Source organism: Cataglyphis hispanica, chromosome 14 (genome assembly GCF_021464435.1).
Source record: "Cataglyphis hispanica isolate Lineage 1 chromosome 14, ULB_Chis1_1.0, whole genome shotgun sequence".
Taxonomy (NCBI): domain Eukaryota; kingdom Metazoa; phylum Arthropoda; class Insecta; order Hymenoptera; family Formicidae; genus Cataglyphis; species Cataglyphis hispanica.
The window spans coordinates 1,558,531-1,582,024 of NC_065967.1; the positions used below are offsets into that span (position 1 = coordinate 1,558,531).

The 23,494-nt window shown below is 30.8% G+C and overlaps 4 protein-coding genes across 7 annotated transcripts; 2 read left to right on the plus strand and 2 right to left on the minus strand.

Annotated features, from left to right (window-relative positions):
• Nucleotides 1–1,743: 1,743 nt before the first annotated feature.
• Nucleotides 1,744–18,892, plus strand: LOC126854744 (caspase-1-like). Of its 2 annotated transcripts, XM_050601754.1 has the most exons (6): nucleotides 1,744–1,753; nucleotides 12,076–12,947; nucleotides 16,273–16,646; nucleotides 17,412–17,671; nucleotides 17,842–18,147; nucleotides 18,314–18,892. In XM_050601754.1, exons 3-6 carry the CDS (start codon nucleotides 16,558–16,560, stop codon nucleotides 18,562–18,564), a joined length of 906 nt encoding a protein of 301 aa, XP_050457711.1. In that variant the 5' UTR covers nucleotides 1,744–1,753; nucleotides 12,076–12,947; nucleotides 16,273–16,557; the 3' UTR covers nucleotides 18,565–18,892. The 2 variants fall into 2 exon arrangements, with proteins under 2 accessions (XP_050457711.1, XP_050457710.1); XM_050601753.1 differs by lacking the exon at nucleotides 1,744–1,753 and having other exon boundaries at nucleotides 11,905–12,965.
• Nucleotides 9,969–11,897, plus strand: LOC126854747 (translational activator of cytochrome c oxidase 1). 2 transcript variants are annotated; one of them, XM_050601757.1, is made up of 5 exons: nucleotides 9,970–10,000; nucleotides 10,079–10,201; nucleotides 10,488–10,734; nucleotides 11,058–11,217; nucleotides 11,546–11,897. In XM_050601757.1, exons 2-5 carry the CDS (start codon nucleotides 10,153–10,155, stop codon nucleotides 11,744–11,746), a joined length of 657 nt encoding a protein of 218 aa, XP_050457714.1. In that variant the 5' UTR covers nucleotides 9,970–10,000; nucleotides 10,079–10,152; the 3' UTR covers nucleotides 11,747–11,897. The 2 variants fall into 2 exon arrangements, with proteins under 2 accessions (XP_050457713.1, XP_050457714.1); XM_050601756.1 differs by having other exon boundaries at nucleotides 9,969–10,201.
• Nucleotides 12,959–16,070, minus strand: LOC126854741 (G patch domain-containing protein 4-like). 2 transcript variants are annotated; one of them, XM_050601749.1, is made up of 5 exons: nucleotides 15,826–16,070; nucleotides 15,547–15,669; nucleotides 15,291–15,471; nucleotides 13,442–15,214; nucleotides 12,959–13,337 (listed from the first exon to the last, which is right to left on the minus strand). In XM_050601749.1, exons 1-5 carry the CDS (start codon nucleotides 15,896–15,898, stop codon nucleotides 13,322–13,324), a joined length of 2,166 nt encoding a protein of 721 aa, XP_050457706.1. In that variant the 5' UTR covers nucleotides 15,899–16,070; the 3' UTR covers nucleotides 12,959–13,321. The 2 variants fall into 2 exon arrangements, with proteins under 2 accessions (XP_050457706.1, XP_050457705.1); XM_050601748.1 differs by having other exon boundaries at nucleotides 12,959–15,214.
• A 568-nt stretch (nucleotides 18,893–19,460) lies between the features above and the next one.
• On the minus strand, nucleotides 19,461–23,306 carry LOC126854742 (ADP-ribosylation factor-like protein 13B). Its single transcript, XM_050601751.1, has 8 exons — nucleotides 22,891–23,306; nucleotides 22,735–22,805; nucleotides 22,513–22,646; nucleotides 22,244–22,359; nucleotides 21,876–22,052; nucleotides 21,595–21,772; nucleotides 21,437–21,467; nucleotides 19,461–21,357 (listed from the first exon to the last, which is right to left on the minus strand). Exons 1-8 carry the CDS (start codon nucleotides 22,947–22,949, stop codon nucleotides 21,044–21,046), a joined length of 1,080 nt encoding a protein of 359 aa, XP_050457708.1. The 5' UTR covers nucleotides 22,950–23,306; the 3' UTR covers nucleotides 19,461–21,043.
• Between the last annotated feature and the right edge of the window lie 188 nt (nucleotides 23,307–23,494).

Here is a 23,494-nt window from a genome sequence, read left to right on the forward strand (position 1 = left end):
AGATACACATATACGAACATCCGTTAGTCCGTTAGACTTAATAGAATCTCATGGAGAGATGATAGCATCCGTACAAGCGAGTATTAATTATAGATGGACCAAAATTATTTGCAAACCCATAATTCTGTCAGATTAAATTAGCTAGTCACTCTTATCCGAACACAATTTATTTGAACAATAATTTCAAAAACAATAATTATTAATATTTCGAAAATTTCATAAATGCTCTTTTCACTAGATTTCCCCGATTAAATTAACCCGTGTTCGCAAAATTGGTCACGATATGATCAAATATATTTTACGAGAGAGAAAGAGAGAGGATTATCAAAATTAATTCCGATTCTTAATATATATATATATATATATATATATATATATATATATATATATATATATATATATTGTGGCATCACGAATAATTATTTTTAAACCAGGCACACAACGCTCATCTATGCAAAGAGGCCACGCGAGATAAAGGGCGAGGAGCGAGAAGGACGTTAAAGAGGATCGAAAGCTTGAAGTAGGTCAGTAAAGCTCGACGTATGTGACTGCCTGTGCCTGTTGGGCTTTTCCCTCGGTGTCTACTCCTGCGAACGTGCTCGTCCTTGATCCCTCTGCGAGAACGAGGGCGAGAATAACGTCCGTCCGTCTGTCCGTCCGCTCGTTCGTCCATCCGTCCGTACGACGTGCGTATGTGTGTATGCGAATGACATGCGTGCATCGTCAATCACTGACGTTCTGTGACCTCCGCACGGAACATCGGCCCTGCTGCACACCCTATATATCCCTGTCCCTGCCGTCTTCTATGCTACCCCTCTCTCTCTGATCCCCCCCCCTCTCTCTCTCTCTCTCTCTCTCTTCCTCTCTCTCTTCCCCTGCACTCTACATCGATGCATTCTGTGTGCGCGCGCGCGACGCACGACATACGTGTATCAGGTGATGTCGGTGTGAGAGCGTCTGCCCCCAGCGTTGCTGCAATCAATACCAACTGATGCATTTGTGCTTGTAGCTTTCGTACCCGGCCATTCGCGCACAGTGCGAATCCGCGACCCGCTACCGTATTTCGCGATATTTTTTATTTTACAAAGAATTATCGTGAGCTATATCGATTTTTTTGGAAAGACTCTTTTTTTCTACCAGAAACGCGCGCGATCAGAAATTGATTTAACTTAGCTCTTCAACTAATCTAATTTAAAATCAGTATTGGATTTTGGAACAGACATCGAAAATACAAAATTTACGACGGATAGATGGATTAATCGATTTTTTCATAAATAATTAAAATAATCGCCGTAAAAATGATTAAATATCAAATACTTTGCTAATATTACATAAGATTAATGATATTTCAAAATAAGATCCTTTTAAATAAAATCCTATTTTATAAATTATTATTCGTCATGTAAGAACAGTTCAGCTATTATATGTATATATAAGTAGTAAAATATTGAAATTAATATGTCCACTAGAAATAAGATTTTAATTAATTAAAATTAAATAGAAGAAAATTAACTTTGAAAAAAATTATCAAAAATAAGAACTAAAAAGTATAAATGTAAAACAAAAAAATACATTTTTCATGGTAATTTTGCATCTTTAATATATAATGCGCACATACATAACTACGATTACGTTTCAATCGGCACACATGAACTTGACGGTTTCGCGTTTATGTTTTTTTAACCATCAATAATAGAATCCATTGTTCCTGCGCTACTTAAGGGACACCGGAGGAGGTACCCTCTTCGAGAAAGTTTTTGTGAGTCGGAAGGAGCGAGAGAGAGAGAGAGTACCGATAATGTCAATCCGAGCGCCACGTGACTTTTCTCGCGTGTTTCGGACGAGCCACACGCTGCGCGTTGAGTGCCTTTAAATGCAGCCTATTTACCAGTCGCACCGCCTACAGGATATCTCGGGGAGAAATGACCACTACCTTCTAACAAGGCGTAATGTATATGTTTCCAGAAGATTGTTCTTTCCTGCTGTTGTGACCGCACTCGCGCCAAGATGGTCTGTTTATGTATGTATGTGTGTGTGTATGTGTGTGTGTGTGTCTATATCACTTTTTTTACGATAATGTTATCGATGTACTTAGTTATTGTCATCAGAGTAGTAGATAACTGTCGGCAAGTAAATAATGTAGAAGTTAAATATTAAAAAATAGATAAGTAAAAATAATATTCTTTATACAGAGTAAAAGAAAATTATTGTTTCAAATATTTCAGTGTCTTAAGCCACTAGAAAATTAATTGGGAAATAACGCGCATACTTTGTCATTAATAATGTCTATCGAAATTAATGAATGTATAGAAGTGTATATATCGTTTCCGATACATTAATTATTGCAATATTTATAAGGCTGGGAGTTATCTGTACATTTCCTACGCCTATCGCTATTCCCGCGAGTACCATTGTTCCTCCGTTGCCGTGCCGAATAATCCATAAATTCACTGATTGTAAAAGTGATAAACGAAATCTCTCTGAAACATTTAAACTCGCTCGTCAATTTAAACGAGAAAACGATCTTCTTTATGGACGTTATTTTGGAGAAAAACAATTTTCAAAACAATATCGTATCTTAATTCTAATTAAATTTAAAAAAATGCTGTTCTTCCCGCAAAAAAAAATTTCTAAAATTCCAATTCGCCATTTGTTATCATATATTAATATATTATTATACATATAATATGATAATTTTCCGTCGTAAGAAAATATAATATCAGCGAAATTTTTACGAATATAAACTCACTGAGACTTACGTCGCTTCGAAATATATTCTGACAGAAGAAAAACTAATTTATTATTATACATTCGGAAAATGAACCTTCGTACGTTCTTTATAATCTTTCATTATTGGATCTATTCAGAACCTAAGATCATCAAAGATGATGTACAGAATGTAGCCTAAATTGCCATCGAAATAAAGATATATCTTGCGTTATATAAATAACACATTGCTACAGTTCTCCGAATGAAAAGTTTCGCAGCTGAATCGCGATGACTAAGAAGCGAGGGTGAAAAAGGGGCGAGAGGGGGACCGGGGAGGGAGTGTGCGATGAAGAGAAGAGGTCAGAAAATTACAGAGACGAGGGTGCATGCTACCGTTCGTCCGAATTCACCAACGCGACGCTATTTCTTTTCCTTTCTATTGCCCTGGAGCTTCTTCATGCTCTATCCTCTATCTTGTTCCGTCCCCCATCGCGATCGCGTCTCTCGCTTGTATAATCCACAAATTACTAACCTCCGAGCGTCTTAAAGATCAAGCCTTGTTCGAGGTAGATTCAAAGGAGGTAATACCCGGCCAAGACTTGGCAAGAATCTGCCGCAAAAAAATCCACGAAAGAACGATGAAATACTCTCCTCTCTTAGAGAAGGTCTTCCTCTTTTTTACCGCGCGAGCTGTCTGTCTTTGAGCTAGCTAGTCGCCCGTTTCTTGCACGTCGCGTTTGAAATACTCACTGGTTTACCAGATCGCATCTTCGTGTTTGATACATAGAACGAATTTACGCCGCTTTTTTGATGAATTTCCAAAATTGCAAGTGAGCGCAAAAAGAGGACATATGTCTCCGACCATTTCGGCGACATTAATGTTCTGGCAAGTGACTAAAGTATCAGATGTATAACGGAATCTCAATTCTGAATCTAATCTTTCTACTTTATGATATGACTGACACACTTTTCACACACTTCCCTCGGTAAGATACACAAAACGCCTATTAAGGAAGACCTTGATACAGTTTTTCTTCAAAAAGTTCTAGAAATTCAATATAATAAAAAAAAAAAAGAAAATCTTTATTTTTTTTCCAAATATGCACGAGTTACATTTTTTTTTCAGGAACCTATAATTTCTTTAGAATTCAAAATAATACATCGTAAGACTTTTCTATCGAAAAATTATCTCTAATTTTAACATTAATTTTAATATTAATTTTTTACCTCTAATTTTATATTTAATCGCTAAAATTGTTATTTTAAATATATCAAACTTTCTAATTGTTTAAGGAAAAGAATTATACCAGTTATATATATTGAAAATTCTGATGATTGCGTGCGAATATTACCGATCAATAAATACTAATATTAAAAATCGGATATTTAGAGCCCGATTAGTGAATTAATGAAAAGAACTAAAATTTACATCTATTTACAAATATTAATTTATAAGAGAACTTATACAATATAAATGCACGCACATATCATATGTGTATTTTTTTATTGTCACGTCTATCCAAAAAAATATTAAAAAATAATTATAAATAGTGAATAAGCTATCGGGCTCTAAATATTGCCTCCCTTCAGGCTTCTGTGTAGCTTTAAAACCACCATTGTTCCCCGTTCATACCCCTCTATCAAAAGCATCCAATAAAGGTGAGCTTCACGACTGATCGTTAATTTAATAAACGATGGAAACATGTCGTTAAATCCGCAAGTATATGTGTGGGGGGATTAAACATCGGAGAAGAACTACAATCGACAGACGACGTTGTCGCTGTCGTTCACAATAATGAGCGTTCGATGACAGTCTATACGCCGTTACTGACGTATTCACCGATTTGTAACGTTATCATTTCTGTATAATCATAATTGTACATCCTCGCAAACGACACGATGTGTGATAATACCGGCGCGTGCAATTATATTAGAAACTAGCTGACAAATTGCGCAAGCTCGACGCATTTATCTCGTCACGAATCATTAAAAAATTAACATTTTGCGATTAAAATATGTATCTATATTCTGCAAAAGTAAGATGATACTTATTATTGTAGATAGTATGTTTTTTTTTTCTATATATAATATAACACATAATAATTACGGATTTTATTTATTATTACAATCTGACTTTTCTCGCAGTTATAGTGCCCTATTTCCCCGAGATGTTTTTAATCCAAAGTTTTTGTTGGTCTCAAAACGCGAAAGAGAAAGGGAAAGAGAGCGGAAAAACTATAAGAGGGGAAACGGGAAAGAAGAAAACGCATTTATTCAATAAAGAGCCTTCGAAGAACCTCTCTCCTCGCTGCCAATATAACCGATTTTAGTGCCTCGTGAAACCAAGATCCTTTTCATTAAAGCTTTTACTGCTGACTAAATACGGTGAGCTGCGGCGAAGGGTCGGGCAAAGCGGAGTAGAATATACGAATGAGAACGGGTGGGAGGAAGTTCTAATCCTCCCGAATGTTAACTTGGATTACGTGCAAACCGACCGACCTTCTCTCTTTACCACTGGCGGCTAATAAGGAGCAGAGAAAAGTATGCATTAGTATATCTATTCGAGTGAAAAAACACAGATATATCGGGTGATCGAGCAAGCATCCGTAATCGTGACGGAAGGAAAATTTAATTAATATTGAATTTTGATTGTGACCTAGAAATTGAATAATTTATCAAATACGTCGATAAATATTCTTAAAAGTTACAGAGAAGTCAGTCCGAAGAAATTTGAGATAAACGAAAAAAAAAAATCAATTATGTAAAAATCAAATAAAATGTAACAAATATATATTTAGTGAAACCGTATCCTGTACCGTATCCGTGTAGAGAGATTTAAGTATATGATAATTTAAAATACTTTTCCTCCTAATTTACATTCATCTCATTGAGCCTATTTTATTTATTACATATCACTGAAACTTCATTATTTATTCCGCTCTAAAGTAATTGAATTATATTATACCCCAAACCGAATTCTTCTTCACATATCTTGATAATAAGTATTAATTAAATTTCTTACTTTTTTAACTTTCGATAATGCTCATAGTGTATCGATATACGCGTCAACTAAACGCCAAGTTACTTTATTCCGTATCACATTGGCTCGCTGTTTAAAGAAGCATCGTTTGCGCGTCAGTGTATGCTTTAAAAGACGAGGTCGTCGGTGCAGAACGTCGAGGAGAGACTATACGCGTCCAGACGGCGACGTCGTCGCCGGCGCCAAGCGCCGTGCTAACTAGCGCCCCTAGCATATACACACATACACAAGCCCACGCCCTTTATTAAACGTCGCCACCCCCGTCGGCATCCCCACACGTTCTCCTTCATAAAATTGAACACGACGTGTACACCTATACGCACCGACGTCAATGTACACACGTAGGGGAAGAAAACGGACGGAAGGACCCGACAAAAATCAGAGCGAGAAGACGAAGCGACTCGCGACACTCATTAAGTCCGAAAGTTTTTATTCTAATGAAAAACGACGTGTCGATTCGCGCGAATTAAAGCATACGCTTTTCCCGGAACATCGGTTTTTTACAAATCGTTTACAATATTATATCAGTTGTTGATAAAAATTATATTGGTTGTTGACAAAAAAACATTTATTTTCCTACTTTCTGTAAGTTCTATATAATTGATTAGGTTCTAATAATTTTTTTCAATAAGAATATATTGAAAAAAGTTTAATAAAAAAATTATTAATTGTAGGTAAATCAAGGTTTAAAATATCTGTGTATTTATATATATATCAAATATCAATATCAAATATCAATTTAAATATTACATTAAAAATGTAAAGTCTTTATTATCACAATATTTTCTGAAAAAATTTCTATATGTATATTGTTTATATGTTGAGTGTTTCAAAATAATAGTTCAAATTTCGAGTACGTATAATATTCATAAAAATGAGAAAGAAAGTGTTTACATGAGTTTAGAGATGTTTATAAAATATAAAATGTGTTATAAGGTATTTACCTCGAGTATTATTTGAAATATCTTGATACACACAGACAATATTTAAATAATACGTTTCACATAAGAGGATTGATCGCGATAAATCTATCGCATGGCTTCCTCGTGTTCAGATTTAAATATATTAGATTATTATTTGCGAGGACAGATAAAACACATAGTGTATTCAAATTCAGTTAATATCTTAGATAAATCTAAATAGGAAATTCAAAACTTTTGTCGAATAATAAGAACAAAATTTAGCATTTTTTAACATGTGTGAATCTGAATAAGGAAATGTATCAAGATATACATCAAAATTGGTGTAAATATTTACTATAACAAAATAAAATTTTTTCTTGTACAAAGTCTTACTCAAAAATTATTAATTTTTAAATCCTTGATCATTAGCACTTTCTTGCTTTTCATGAGTACTTATCATCTAATGGAACAATAGCGACTGAATCGAGATAAGAAATGACCGATATTTCCTTTTTACGCAGGAAATATTCCAAAAGCATACAAGTATATTATGACTATCAATCCTTTTCAATCCTTTTCTTGATATTTCTCTTTTTTATTTTAACTTGATAAAAATTAAAATTCTTTTTCTGTCACATTTCATGATAATCCTTCAACGACAAAATTCTTATATAAAAAATGGATTAAAAAAAACCAAAGACCAAAAAAATCATTGACTCACTATTAACAGTTGTTTTATTTTAAATGGTCATAATTATATTTGCGTAAGCATTAACGAATGATCGCTTATTTCGATTCAGTCATTACTATTCCATTAGGTGATAAGTCCTCGAAAATAAATGCTCGACTTGTAATCAGAGTTGAGCACTTGTATTCCATCTCGAATAACTAACGATCTGATAAGATGGAGAGTGATTGATCGGATTATATGCATACACTCTTGACTAATAATTAAATCCCTTATGAGGACGAAAATAGCAAACTTGCCATGCAATTTATTAACGTTATTAAATCATTATAATTCGAATATATGCATGAAAATTGCATAAAATAGAAAGATATTCATCATAAAATTACTATGCAGTGTTTTTCTATTATAATTTGTGCCGCGACTAATGTTTAATTACAGAGCTATTCAACATTCAAAATCAAGGAACGATCACGTACATTGTGATGCGCGAGTGCCGTTCAAAAACGCAACGATCGATGTATTTTTTTCTCGATATATCCGAATTATTGAGATTTATGATATAATAAATTGTTACTTACCTTCAAGCGAATCCATCCTCGACGTAATCGCGTTGATTTCGTAGCCGCTGATTCCCTCGGCACAGTAAATACACGGATAAAGTCCGCCGTACCGTTACTTCTGTTTCCCGCGCCAAACCAGCAGCAATAACTCAAGCATAGACCTATAAGATACATAGACGGCGCATTAGTTGACGACATGGGCAATAGGGGGAGGGATTTAAAATTCTGACGAAATAGATTTCAGGGACAAACTTCATACATTACTTTACAGATAAATTAAAAAATGGATAAATGCAAGTTTCTTAAAATACATAAATCGTACATATTATTAAATCGATGTCATTAGTATATATTATGTACGTACTATCGTATGCAAATATATTCAAAATCATTATGATAAACAGTTTGCTGCTTATCATGAATTTCAATAGAGTTTACGGGAGATGTAGAGAAAAAATATTACATCGACCGTTGCATTTTTCAACCGACATTCGCGAATTCACGACGATCACGTCAATGTACTGGCAATTTTTCAAATTCCATTGCATCCTTCAAGAGCACGTCCCATTCACTACTCGCAACACTCGCGAGTATCATTTCAGTTTTGCTTTAATTTTAACAATTAACAAGTCAATAATTTCACGAGCATTGCGAATATCAAAGTCGAACGAATGCCTCAAGATGAAGATCGCAGCTAGCTTAAGTATCGACCCTCTCACCGGTTCGTTAAGCGCCTTCACCCCCGGCTTTCTAAATTTAGTCGACTCATTCGATGCCATTCTTTTTACTCACCCCCGAACGAGTCCACCGTCGGCCTAATCGCGTTAATTTCGTACCCGTTGATTCCTTTGACACCGCTGGTACACGAGAGGATTCCGCCGCACCGTTGCTTCTGATTCTCGCGCCATACCGACTAATGAATAACTCAAGCATAGACGTATAAAATGTAGACGGCGCATCACAACTGTCAATATCGGCATGCTGAGGGACAGGGGGAAGAGATTTAAAATTTAAACATAAACGCAACGCGAATCGAAATGTGAGATATTTTGGTTCTCTATTATGTACTTGCGCTTTGTGTGAGTTGCGCATTTTTAGCAATAATTATATATATATATATATATATATATATATATATATATATATATATATATTGTTCCTAGAATGCAAATCAAAAATATCATAAAATTGTTTGGCATATTTTAATGATCAAAAGAAATTGAGACTATACTTTTTGCAGTTTTTTTAAATTACTGTTTTTACAATGATATTATTATATATAATATCAAGTTGTCAATTATATATTATAGTACATGTCACGTGTATCAGAGTTTTCAACATTAAATGATGCATTTTTGCTTTATGTAAAAAAAAACATTTTTGTATTGATTATATTATTCTTTATATATCATCCAATAATTTTATTTCTTGAATAAAAATACTCTATATATTTGGCTTAATCAAAATATTAATAGCTAATATAATAACGAAGTCTCTTTTTAAGCTAAACTGGGAATTAAGGTCAGTGTTAGATTAAGATCGACTTGTCGTTTTGAAACGTTCTACTAATTAACTAATTTAAATGACGTCATTAAAACGTTGCAAATATTTCTTTTCACTTTATACCTGAGAAATAGAATGTATGTAATATATTTATATCCATACGTCAAAAGATGTCAAAAATATATGTTATTTAGACATTTTCGAGTTGGATATATATCGTTATTTAATATTATTTAAATAATCATTCATCATGACTCTGAGATGAATCGGCAATTTTTTATAATTTGACAACTGATGCCATTAAGATAAAATATAAAATTAACAGGACAAATATAACATAATTTTTCATTTTCTGTTCGGTGATAATTATTTTGGCAATTCTTTTCAGAATCAATAATCATGATACACGAATATCTAGAGAGTGACACTAATTTACATTTCGATTTACATAGAATTCCCTGAATGGTTGCGCCTAGTGAAAATCCCTAAGTATCAATTGATGCTAGTGTCCAATCGGGATGTGTATTTCCTCTCTAGATATGACATGTTCTGAAAATCGAGATTCCGCCGAATCCAAATAAAGATCTATTATAACGTAACATAACCTTTTAGAAAATGACAGAGATATTAAACAAATTATTGTTTAATAGATATATCTATTTTTTGTCTAAAGGTAATAGAAGATACGCAGGTCATAGCAAATGGGCGAACATAAAACATATAAAAGAAGAAAAAGATAATGAAAGGATGATATTGTTTCAACAATTGAAACATCAAATGGAGGTTGCTATACAGGGTATTTTTATTATAATAATTAAATAAAGTATGTTTGTTAGATAATAAACTCGTATAAAGCATATTAAATATACATATTTTTATTTATGATTATTGAGAATATTTAAACATTTTTTTAATATATATATTTTATCATATATGATAAAAAAATGTATTATGTGCATATACAATGCGTATGTTATGTAATATGCATAGATACATAACTAGTACATCTAATTTCATGTGCAGTATAATATCTACAATATTGATATAAATCATTAAAAAAAACAATAAATTATATGTTCTAGAGACTGGTAACACAAAGCCTAATAATAATATAAAATTAGCACAAATTATTGAACAAGCTAAAAAGGCAAATATGCCTGTCACATCGATAAATAAGTTTCTTGAGAAAATGGAAGCACGTAAAAACAAGACTCAAACAGGTATAATAGAAGTTCGTGGTCCAAATGGTTATGTTATGCTTGTACGTTATACAACAGATAATGCAAAATCATTTATATTACAATTTAAATCAAAAATTAAAAAAACCAGGTATGAGAATAAATAATTATATATACATATATATATTTCTAACATATAATTTAAATATTCAAAATATATATCTCAAAATATACATATCTGTATTTTTTAATATTAAGGAAAAACTTTTTATTTTATTTCTATTAATATCTTATTTTGTGTGTCTCTTTTTCATATATATAAGTAATTACTTAAAAATAAAATAATAATTTTATTTAATATAAAATTTATTAAGTTTTATTTAATGTAAAAGAGGAAACTAATATAATTTTTTTAAATGTTAGATAGTATTTCCAAACATATTTTTTATATTTATTATTTTTTCAATTATATAGTGGAAAAATTGCAGAAGATTCTGCCAAGCAAATGTTTACTCATGTTGGTAATATCATAGTTGAAAAGAAAGGTGATTTGGAACATGCCATGGAGGATGCCATTAATATTGGTGCAGAGGATGTAGAAGAATTTGAAAAAAATAATACAAAATATTTTCAGGTATGTTACATATATATGTTTATATGTGTGCGATAAAAACTTATTTTTAATGAATTTATATATATATATATATATATATATATATATATATAAATTCATATATATATATATATATATATATATATATATATTATATATATATATATATATATATATATATATATATATACACATATATAAAGTTTTAATTGATCAGAGTAAGAGTTTAATTGATCAGAGCAAAGAATATTTGCATGAAATATTTAAATAATTTTATAACATAATTGATGAAAAAAAGCATTCTCTATTCTAAAAATTACAATTTTAATATTTTAATTTTTTGTTATAGTTTAAATGTGATCCAAAGCTCTTAAATAAAATACAAAATCTATTACAAGGTCTTCAATACAGTGTGCTTTCAGTAGAAGAAGATTATATACCACACAGTATAATAAAATTAAATGATTCAGATTTGAAAGTTGTATCTCAAATACATAATAAAATTCTAAGTTTAGAAGATGTCAGTCATATATATGATAATACAGAATAAATTGATACTTTAACATAAAAAATAATTCTCATTAGTTATTTGTACAGTCCATCATGCAAAGGTTGCAATTGTAATTTAAAAATTGATTGATAATATGTGTTCGAGATTGCAACGATCTCGAACTTCGCATTTTTGTTGCCGCGCGACCGCGTCACCGCCGCGCGCGCGATGCGAGGTAGCGTTTTCTGCGACCGAGCGAAAACGCGCGGCAACAACAAACATCGTCGCCCTTCTCGAAGGATCTAAGGTAAAATTGCGACAAACAAGTCACCTAAAAACTGTCGGCGGAAATGACTAAATTTCGGGGACCTTCTGGATCCTTCGAGAAGGCGATGACAGTATAAAGGTAAGCCGCCAACCGAGCGCGGCGCATTCCGCTCAGAGTACTTTGACGCGTGTACGCTACTCGAGTGAAATAAAGAGTCGGTCTCGTTTAGTGAAATAGACATATTTCAGTGCCGTTGTGTGACTACCGGAGCAACTCCGAGACAGACGATTTATCGCTGTTTATCCGCCGCGTGCGAATTATAATCGTATCTCGCGTATGATTAATATAGCAAAGTGTTAAGATTCTATTCATCTTAGAATCGAGCGCGTCTCGATACTCGCGGGTGTCGTTGTCCGTCGGCCGTCTCATTTCGCGCTTGTCTCTTTTGGAGCACGCTCGCTATAACTTTCGCTCTCATTTGCTGGTCCTTCGAGCCGGATCCTGCTGTCCGGTGCCTGTGGGTGTAGTGAGTGCAGGGCCTGTGGTGATTTTCGTCGGAGCTTCTTCGGTCATCACATCCTAAGAGACAAAAATGAGTAAAGACACGGACTCAATCATGCGGACTCAATTCGAGTTGTACGGCGTATTGCACGCTCGTACGAAAACTTGCGGAAGTCGGGGTCCGCCAACATTTCTGTCGAGCTGGTGGAGGCACGACTCCAAGCCCTGGAAGCCAACTGGGCGAAATTCGAACTCAATCATGACAAGCTCGACACATCCTGGGAGGCCTTACGCGAGACCGACTACGTCAAGAAAGACATGATAACATTAACAGAGGAAACGTACCTCACACAGAAGGGCATGTTATCGGGAGCGCTCTACCGTCTCAAATGCGAGAGAAACGAGGCGTCCGCTGCGAGCACACCGATATCACAGCCGCCGCGAACGACCTCAATATGATTATATGAAAATATAATTATAATTTATATTAAAGTTCAATGCTTTTTTTATGTAAATTTTGTGTATCGTATATTGTTTAAATGTTATTTCCCCAATACATTAAATAATACACTTCATTACATATACAAACAATTACATATATAGTTTTCTATTGTCTAAATTAATACAGAAATATATATAATATAATATTAAGAATAAATTACTTACATACACACTTATTTAAAAAAAATATATAATTTATATTTAAATTATAAATACATATATATTATATCAAAAATATATAATCCACATTAGCAAGCAAATTAACATGTATCATTGAAAATATTTCATTATCAAAAAATGATTATACAAATTTTCTTTAATTAGAGCATTCAATATCTACACCATATCCTTTTATATTGTGAATATTAGAACCAGGAAAATCTAAAAATTCATTATTTTGAAAAAGATTTATCAACATCTTTTTAGACATCCTTGCTTTTGCACTCCATGGACTATGAATTATATTATCGATAGATTCAACTAACCTACTTTTCTTTAAAGGTGTATGGGTGGACTCTACATTTTCTTCTTTTTCTTGCTTTATAATATTTTCATTCATAATTTCTGGATTAGAATTGACAGAATCTTCAATCTCAGATACATTCTTTTCTTTGGATTTTTTGTGTTTTTTATCTTTTTTTTCTTTTTTTTCTAATTTTTTGGTATCTGAATCTTGTTCTTTGCCAACATTTTCCTTGTCAAAAATCTCCTTTACATCACATTCATTCTTAAAACAATCTTCATTGTGAACATCACTCTTTTTCTTTTTCTTTTTTTGTTTCTTTTCTAAGATTACATTTTCTTCTTTTTTAATCCCAACAACTGGAAATATTTCTATTCCAGTTGCATCCTTGCTTTCATCCATAATTAAGTAATTTTGTTGCTGCTTAGGATTTGTCTTATCTAATATTTCGATATTCTGTTGATCATTGCTTATTTCAGTTTGGACAGCACATTCTTCAATCTTACATATTTCCTTATCTTTTTCCTTTTCTTTTTTATGTTTCTTAGAAATTACAACTTCTTCTTTTTTACTTTTCTTATGTTTCTTAATTTTTTTATCTCTTATTATTTCTTCAGTTTCAAAACCTAATTCGTCACTTATGTTATCAATTACAGTACTGATTTCAACTTCGGCTTTCTTCTTGTTCTTTTTCTTTGTTTTTAATTTTTTATCCGAGAAATCTGTTTCTCCATTTTCAACATTAGTCGTATCCAATACATCTGATTCTATATTAATCTCAATTATTTCTTTTTCTTGTTCTGGTGATTCATGTATCGTTTCTAAACTAGATATTTTACATATCTTCCTTTTCTTACTTTTTTTGCTTTTATGTTCATTCAACTTATTATCATTAATTTCTTCACATACTGTTTCTATATCTAATGCCTCATTGACTAATCCATTTGACACAGGAGTTGTAATGCTCTCCTGTTTCCGTTTCTTTTTGTGTTTTTTATTTTCAACTTCAAATTTATCCAATGTGGCTTTTCCTTTCCTTTCTTTGGTGGAATCTATATTATATTCATATAATATGATATGATCATTAAATGTTACACTTTTTTTGTCACTTTTTTCATCTGTCAAATCTAAACCACAGTTTTCTAGACCAAATTGTGCTCTGGATACTTCAAATTCTTTACCATTACAATCTTCCTCAAGGTTTATGTCTAAGTTAAGAGCTGGATTTGTAAAACCATCTTTACAATCTCCATCAATAATTTCAGTTTTTAATTTCTTTCGGGCATTGTGTTTATCCACTTCAGTAACATGCAAATTATCACTTGCACATTCCTTCTTTCTTTTCTTTGCAGATTTTTTGCAGATATTCTCAGTGTTAGATGACATAATTTCTGTAGAACTATTCAATCCCAAACAAGGATTATCAAAAGCATAAGCATTCTTCTCATTAATATCATTTGACACTCCATTGGATAATATATTGTCTGTTTTTGGTGCAAATCCAAAACCAGCATATTGCTCATTCTCACTTTCAGAATTAAACGTCGGGTTATCATTCATATTGCGTGAAAAGTTTTTGTCATAGTTTAATTTATGCTTGAAGTAATCAGTCATGCTACCACTGTTAATTTCATTTTTGTTTTTTTCTATGCTAATAGCTTGTTTTTCATAAATGTCGTCATTTTTTTCTGTCTTTATTTGAATTTGATTTGTTAATTCTTTTTGGCCAAATATATTTGCCAAATCCTGTGGTTTATATTTATTTATATCTTTGCCACATGTAAATTTCTTATAACTGCAAACAAATTTATATTTTTATAATATAAAATTATGACAATATTATGCAAATATCTTCAGATCTAAATGCTTACTGTATACGAGCACGACTTTGTTTAGACTTCAGTTCCATTGATTGTCCACTTAGACTATCATCCTCTCTTTGCAATTTCTGAATAGTGTTTTGATCTTCATTCTTATGAAGTCGTTGCAGCAAATTATTAAATTTCTCCTGATGTTCCATCCATGCATCTACATTATTATCATATCCTATACCTTAAGAAAATAAAATTCCAATTAAGTACAAGTCTATAAAATAATTTTTACATAAAAATTATATATTTTAATTACCTGCTGTATCTTTCTTATATGGCACATTGAGATATTCCGTAATGCCTTGCTCGTTGATACCAAGTCCTTTCCCTTTTGTCCAGCCCATTTTTTCTAACATTCTCTGCCCAAACTTATTCGAGTCTGTTTCAATAATAATAATATTAGTAGAATAAAAAGTTAAAGATTCTTATATAATGCGTGTAACATTAAAACATACAAAAAATCATAGTTTACAAATAAATACATTGAAAATATTTCCATCTTGGAAGTTTTACATATTTTTAAATGTTCACATACCTTCGGACCACCACTTTCCTCGTGGATTGAGGCTCCATTTCTGTTTTTGTCGACGTTCTGCGAGCATAGACATATTTCCCAATTTAATTTCGATTTCGTCTCTAGTATAAACATTAATCAGCTAAAGTTAAAAATAATTGAGAACATAAATTCTTTTTATATATTCAAAAAATGCTAGCACGTTTTCTAAAATCTACGTTAGAGTAGCCATATTTATTCTTATTCGATATTACCAAATAATCGATATTTTCTCTATATCGATAATAGAAATATCGAATAAAAAAATTATGAATGTTGACTAGATATTTTGAAACTATTCACAACATATATTTCGAGAAATATATTTTAAATTAAAAATTGTAATAAAATGTTATAAAAATAATTACGCACATAAAATAATTTGAATTACTCCTTGAAAAAATATCAAAAAATTCTTGTATGTTTAAGAGGGCAACCATATCTATGGTGGCGACACTGTCGCAATGACAGCATTGCAAACAGCGTCTTGGAGAGATTAGAGATTGTATTGTGACGAACTACAACGGTCTACAGACTGTAAACTGTGAGTCATATAATTATCAACAGATATTATCGCGCGCTTTCTTCTAGAGACGTGCCTCTATCTTGCTTGCGTAAAATTGTTTCCGAGCCCGTTTGACTACGCATCATTTGAACAAAATTGCGCAGCAAAGCTATCTTTTCCCCTGTGATCGAACCACGAGACGCAACGCCATGTGTTCCGCCGAGCCCAACAATATCAATAATGGCGAAAGAAATAACGACGATGTTGGCGATGCGTTTGTATCATTGGGGATCAGCAGGTATGAACCTGTGTTAAATGCTCACGCAGTACATTGTATATTTTTTCATCTTAATATGAATTATCATAACAGATGCTCGCATATATATTGTCAGTATGTAAAGATCGTTGAGAAATAAGGCATAATTTTGCCAATGTGGTTGATATAAAACAATAATATCAATATTATTGTTAGATAATTTTTAAGCCATAATTTGGTTATTGAACTAACTAAAGCTGTATTTTAAAACTATATTTTTTAGCATTATATATGTTTTAAAATATTTTAACAGTATTTTAATAAATTACATGAAAAATTTTTATGAGAACTTGTAAAGACTTGGAACATTGTTCTCAAAATTTGCAGTAGCTTCTCAAAATTATCAATTATATAAATATGCAATATAATCATGGAATTATATCAAAGTATGTAAATTGAATTGTATCAGGTAATGATTTATTAGAGATGTAAAAAAATTTTAATAATAATATCACAAACTTTATATAGATTTATAGAAACTTATAGAGATTATAGATATCCTTTGTCTTATTGAAATAATGAATCTAACAATATGTTAAACTCACAAAATATACAAAATTGTATTGGAATTAGTGAGATATTATTAATATTTTTGTATTATTGATAATATAAAATACACTGCAAAATTTAGGTTTGAATCATAGCGAATATTTAGAATATAATTCCACATAAAATATATAGTTTGTATCTAATCCAAAAAAGTCTAAAATATTTGAAACGATATATTATACACAATTGTTTTTGCAGGAACAGTATAACTTCTAGTATAGCATCATTACAAACATCACCAACTGTACGTTATGCTACCCATTATAAGATGAATCATTCTAAACGTGGTGTAGCTTTAATCTTTAATCAAGAATTTTTCACTGCTGCACATCTCAAACCTCGCATTGGTACAAATGTAGATTGTGATAATCTTATTAATACGCTAAAAAATCTTGGATTTGAAGTGAATGATGTTCATAACTCTACTCATGCAGACATAGTAAAACAGTTAGAAAGAGGTAAGTTATACTTATTAATTTACATGTTTATTTACACTAGATATTTTATTTAAAAAATTCTTATATTCTTTAAAGAATATTAAAATAAAAAAACCTTAAAAGATATATTTCATAGAAACATAATATAACAAAAATATTTTATAAACTAATTATAAATTACTTTTTTGTAGTTGCAGACATGGATCATTCTGACCATGATTGCTTGGTAGTAGCTGTGTTAAGTCATGGAGAACTTGGTCGAATCTTTGCTTATGATACTTCATACAAAGCAGATGGTCTTTGGCAATACTTCACTGCCGATAGATGCCCGACTCTCGCCGGGAAACCTAAACTTTTTTTCATTCAAGCTTGCCAGGGTGACAGATTGGACCCAGGCGTCACTCTTAAGGAACGGACAGAAACAGATGGATTAGCATCTGCAACATATCGTATTCCTTCTCAAGCTGACTTTATGATTGCCTACTCGACCATACCAGGTATTATATTATTATTTGTAGATAAATATTAGATTGCTATAAAAAATTATATACATTTATTTGTTTCTATTACATAGCATACAAATGTTTGAAACTTTTAATATAATTTCTGATTAATTGCCAGTCTTAGATTATGTGATTTAAAAATGATTTTTAAAATTAACAGGTTACTATTCCTGGAGAAACACTAGCCGTGGATCATGGTTCATACAAGCCTTATGCTCGGAATTACGCGAAAATGGTACTCGTTATGATTTACTGACTTTGTTAACTTTTGTTGCCCAGCGTGTTGCCATAGACTTTGAATCAAACACACCTGATAACATAACTATGCATCAACAAAAACAAATTCCATGTCTCACTTCAATGCTGACACGTTTAGTAAAATTTACATCTCCATTAAATGGAGTTGTATAGTCAGTTGTATAAAAGGGGATATGAAAAATGTATGTGCTTTATATTTGTGCCAGTGACAAATTATATATTAAAACACTTTTTTATTCTTTTTCTTTTTTTTAATTACATTATTAAATACATTATATTACATTATTAATTTTTTTCTTTTTCTTTTTTTTTTATGGTTCTTTTCTTCTCTAAGAGATAAATACAACCACTGCCACATTCATAATTATATTCTTTTTTATATTTTTACTTTTTATTACTATATGAGAGAAAAACATATTGTTATAAAAACAGCTGATTTTAAAAACAAAACATTGCATTTATAATGAATAAAATATAAAATATAATGAAGATGTATATATACATATACATACTTTATATATATATATATATATATATATATATATATATATATATTATACATATATATTAGAACATAGGTGTATCTATATGGCACTTGCCATAAACTTTAAGTCAAATCATGCCTACAATATGACAGAGCATCAGCAAAAGCAAATTTTGTACATTTTTTTCCCAATGTTAGAATATATATACGTTTATTATATATAAATTTATTTGGAGAAAACTTCAGAGAAATAACTTTTGCTTTTGACAGTTCCATTTCATATATTAAGATATATAATAAGTACAAATAAAAGATTTATCAATTATATTAAAATATATATGATATATACAGCTATTCTTAATCATATTTTTCATCTGTAAGTCTTATAAATATAAAACATTTGAAAAATTTACACTAGATATTTCATACATTCTATTACAGTAGCATTGATGTTATATAAATAGAATATTTTTAATTATAAAATGTATGATTACATGAATATATATGTATATATAGTATGGCAATTTTATTTTTTTTATTATATATACATATATATATATATATATATATATATATATATATATTTATTTTATATTAGGCTTTGTAACAGTATGTGTGTATGATCTCTGCAATAAGTAATAGCCTATCTTTGACGAAACAATATTCAATTTCACAATGCATTACTATATTTGCCTGAGATAAATTAGTTGTAATTGTAATTTACCAGTGTGATTACAACAAATATTTAAATGTTACAAAAAGTTAAGAAGAGTTGCATTGTGATTAGACTAATTAAGATGTATTAGCTTGCTTGCAAACATCGAAATTGCTAGCAGGTATGCAATGTTGTCTCGCTAGTTTAATGAATATAACAAATAAGAACTTGAAAAAGCAAAAGGATCAATTAATATTGTAGTAGAAATTGCTGTATTCGCAGAAGAAACGGTAACGAAATTTGCGAAACGTGATACAAAGTCTTTCATAGTAAGAATAATCGAATTCATATGCCTTATATCTACTCGCAATTGTTTGATAACTCTGTGGTTGAACTATTTAAAACTAAAATGTGTATGCGTGGATATAATGTGCATAACATATATTTAGACATTTTTTGAAAAAATATATATATAATATACAATATATATATTATATATAATCGTTTATATATAATATGTATAATAGATTTTATATATATAATTTTCGAGAATCTCGCGTTCTCATTGTTCCTTATTGTACAATAAGATGTTTGCAATTTACCACAGAAACGCATTTTGCAATGTAAACATCTTATTTAAATAACATTATAAAGTGATTGCTCAAAAATATAAGGTGTACAAGATGTTGGGCAAAATGAAAGTGTGCAATGTCTCTTACATTCTGTATTGTGATAAATGTGTGCTAAGAATAGCCACTGTTGTATGCTACATGAATCCGTTTTGAAATTGCAATTTTCGAAACAATATTACCGGAGTATTAAAGCAATTTTCAGCATCTTTATACACTAGCCCTAGCGGATACTTCAGTATGTGCTTTGTATCGTATATATACATATACATTTATATTTATATCATTCTATATACACAAACTTGTATACAGATTTACAGAATAAATTAATAGATAAAACACACAATTGCAATAATAATATATAAAATCGTTATATTAATTGTTAGATTTCTCCCATTGAATTCAATAGCATTCCATGAGATATGTCAGTAAAAAAAATAACTTTTTTAGATGATAAAAAGTATATTTCATAAACATATCTTTCGTGTTGGATAATATATACATTATTATTATTATATATTACAGATATTACTATAAGTTTATAAAAATTATAATTTCATAACACATATATATAAATTATTACATATGTTAATGTTTGCACTTTTGTATTCTCCAAATTCAGAAATGATAACCTAATAATATAAAGTGTTTTTATACAAAAAATGTTAATATATAATTAGGCGATGTTATAAAAATAGTAATGTTGGAGATATTATTTATCTAAAGCTATTATAAAATGCTTTTTATAGTAACGTAGTTCTCATATTTTTATCGTGAATACAATTGTATTATGACATTGTAATATGTATATGTATGCTCGTGTGTGTGGTCCCTTTTGAACTGGTATAAAATCTACACATGCTGTCATTGAGGCACTTGTCCAGGAATATTAATTATCATTTTATTTAATAACCGTTGAGATCTTTCTGGTGCTGTATACGGACGGATTTGTACTAGATTTGTACTAGCATTGCTTGGACTATAATCAATATTTAAATTTAAGGGATCTAATATTGTAGTCATAGTTTGTGTACTTTTCTCTCCAGCGAGAGTTTCCACATTAGGCGTAAGATTTCGCGAAAGACTTTCGCATTCGATAGTCGATTGTTCAATTGGAAGAGGGGCAGTCTTATTTCTTCTTACAAAAGCTTTTATAAAACTTTTTCCTTCATTAGTACCTATAGAATATTATTTCACATAAGATTAAAAAATGATTGTATATATATCTTTTTTATGTTTATATTATTATATACATACCATTGCACGTTTCACTTATTAAAACTTCATCCTGAAATTTTAGAAAAATTGATGTATTAATGGCAAGTAAAGAAAAAGTTCATTTATTGAAACATAGATTTCTAAGATAAAGAATATATAAATAAAATGATTATGGATAATTAATATAAAATTGGCACCTTTGTTGCCAAGAGATCTTTAATAGGTTTAAAGGGATTTGAGTGTATAGAAATTCTTGATGGTGTATTTGATGCAATAGACTGAGATTCTTGAATATTTTTACGTTGACAACTTTGTGATTGTTTGGTTCTATTATTGAGGGTAGCATAATTTTTTACTATAGTATCCAACAGCCATCTGCATGAAATAAATACTGATCATTAATATAGAGAAGTACATACTATAAAACTCTTATTTTGTATGTATATCTAAACTTTGTTTACTGTGATTATAAACTTACTTATATCCATTTCTTATGCCCATAGTATTATTCTTTGATTGTTCCTTATCATAAATGCAAGAGCATGTTTCTACTCTTGTTGGACATCTCATGGTATTAGCTGCATGTTCTACGTCCAAATTTTCAACCAGATCTAGCTCGTCAATAGCTCCATTCAAATCCTGTTTGTTTGCAAGTCTACGCATACATTATAAAAATCTGATTGAAATTGTGGAAACATGCCACGCATCTTTATCAATATTCTTAATTATATATGCATACAAATGACCTAAGCTACTTTTTCCTAGACTATAGACAATATATATGAAAAACGAATGTGAAAGAAATGTGCAGATGAAAGTGAAGAGATATAAATTCAGATCCCTTACAATAATAACGGTTTCGCTGAAATATGCTCATGTGTTATTAATTCGTTAAACACAACTTTATTTTCTGCAAGACGGGAAATATCACTAGCATCCACCACATATATAAGACCATGTATCTAAAAAAATATACAGATATAGAATAATGTATTAAAGTTTGTTTTACCATTGACAGATATAGCAATCGATTAATTATTAATAATTTCATTACAACATTTATTCATATATGATTCTATCATCATTAGTTTGAAAAATGTGCACATGTTGCTTACATCATTATAATATTTAGGCCACAATGCTCTAATCTGAGAACTGCCACCAAGATCATATATTTTCACTGAATATGAGTTATGTTTTAAAGATACTGTCCGAAACCCCATTGTAGGCAGTACATTCCTATCTGGGTCTGTAAGAAAAATATGCATAATGTAAAATATGAAAGATTAACAATATATAGCGATAAGTTCATCTTTTTTTCTTTTCAAAAAATTTACCTCCACTAATATAATTTAATATTAAGGACTTCCCAGCATTATCTAATCCAACAATAAGCAGGATAATTGTCCTGAAATCATGAGAAAAGGATGTAAACAAGAAGATATCGCGCTCACAATTCGACGCACTGTCTTTACGTCATAAATAATGTATACTTCTCCGTGTCGTGGTTCCTTCTCAGCCTTCTTAACACGCTCCTGATGCAATTACCCATCGTTAAAAAAAAAGATTAATTGCATTTCAGCAAACTCCTGTCATTTATCGCATCGTACATTTGACACATATTATAGAGTTAATTTGCGTATTATACATCAATATATACGCAAACTGTATAATATACACTGAAGTCTATATACAGGGTGTCCGGTGTCAATCGCATCATCCGTCGTGTGCAAGTAGAGCAGGCAAAACTGAAAAGAAAAGTCCTATACCATTTTTTTCGATAACGCTTAATAAAAGAGTTATTATCGAGTGAAGTCTGGCAATTCAGCGCCAATCTTTAGCTGGACGATAAAAAAAGTGGCCTTTTCTCCTCAATTTTATCTGCTTTATCTGCATACGACGGGTAATGCGATTGACGCCGGACACCCTGTATATTGGGACGAGCTCCTTCGAGAGAGATAGCGATATAGAGTATCTTTGTCTTTTTTTCTGTACAGTCTAATTAGAAAGTTTTTTTTTTATTTCTTATAGAGAATAGTAGAGGTTGAAAGAAAGATTCTATGCAATTCTATTGTTTAAGTTGAAGTTGGAGAATGC

What these genes read in the sequence shown, in the direction of transcription:
- LOC126854741 (XM_050601748.1), bottom strand. Translation starts at nt 15,898, where the DNA reads ATGTCTATGCTCGCAGAACGTCGACAAAAACAGAAATGGAGCCTCAAT. An exon ending in AGGAAAGTGGTGGTCCGAAG is followed by an intron (nt 15,670 to 15,825) that starts GTATGTGAACAT and finishes TTATTGAAACAG; the next exon opens with ACTCGAATAAGTTTGGGCAG. An exon ending in ATATAAGAAAGATACAGCAG is followed by an intron (nt 15,472 to 15,546) that starts GTAATTAAAATA and finishes TATTTTCTTAAG; the next exon opens with GTATAGGATATGATAATAAT.
- LOC126854742 (XM_050601751.1), bottom strand. Translation starts at nt 22,949, where the DNA reads ATGGGTAATTGCATCAGGAGCGTGTTAAGAAGGCTGAGAAGGAACCAC. An exon ending in GGCCTAAATATTATAATGAT is followed by an intron (nt 22,360 to 22,512) that starts GTAAGCAACATG and finishes ATATTTTTTTAG; the next exon opens with ATACATGGTCTTATATATGT. An exon ending in AATAAGTGAAACGTGCAATG is followed by an intron (nt 21,358 to 21,436) that starts GTATGTATATAA and finishes AATATTCTATAG; the next exon opens with GTACTAATGAAGGAAAAAGT.
- LOC126854747 (XM_050601756.1), top strand. Translation starts at nt 10,021, where the DNA reads ATGACAGAGATATTAAACAAATTATTGTTTAATAGATATATCTATTTT. An exon ending in TCAAAAATTAAAAAAACCAG is followed by an intron (nt 10,735 to 11,057) that starts GTATGAGAATAA and finishes TCAATTATATAG; the next exon opens with TGGAAAAATTGCAGAAGATT. An exon ending in ATAATACAAAATATTTTCAG is followed by an intron (nt 11,218 to 11,545) that starts GTATGTTACATA and finishes TTTTTGTTATAG; the next exon opens with TTTAAATGTGATCCAAAGCT.
- LOC126854744 (XM_050601754.1), top strand. Translation starts at nt 16,558, where the DNA reads ATGTGTTCCGCCGAGCCCAACAATATCAATAATGGCGAAAGAAATAAC. An exon ending in GTATCATTGGGGATCAGCAG is followed by an intron (nt 16,647 to 17,411) that starts GTATGAACCTGT and finishes TTGTTTTTGCAG; the next exon opens with GAACAGTATAACTTCTAGTA. An exon ending in AGTAAAACAGTTAGAAAGAG is followed by an intron (nt 17,672 to 17,841) that starts GTAAGTTATACT and finishes ACTTTTTTGTAG; the next exon opens with TTGCAGACATGGATCATTCT.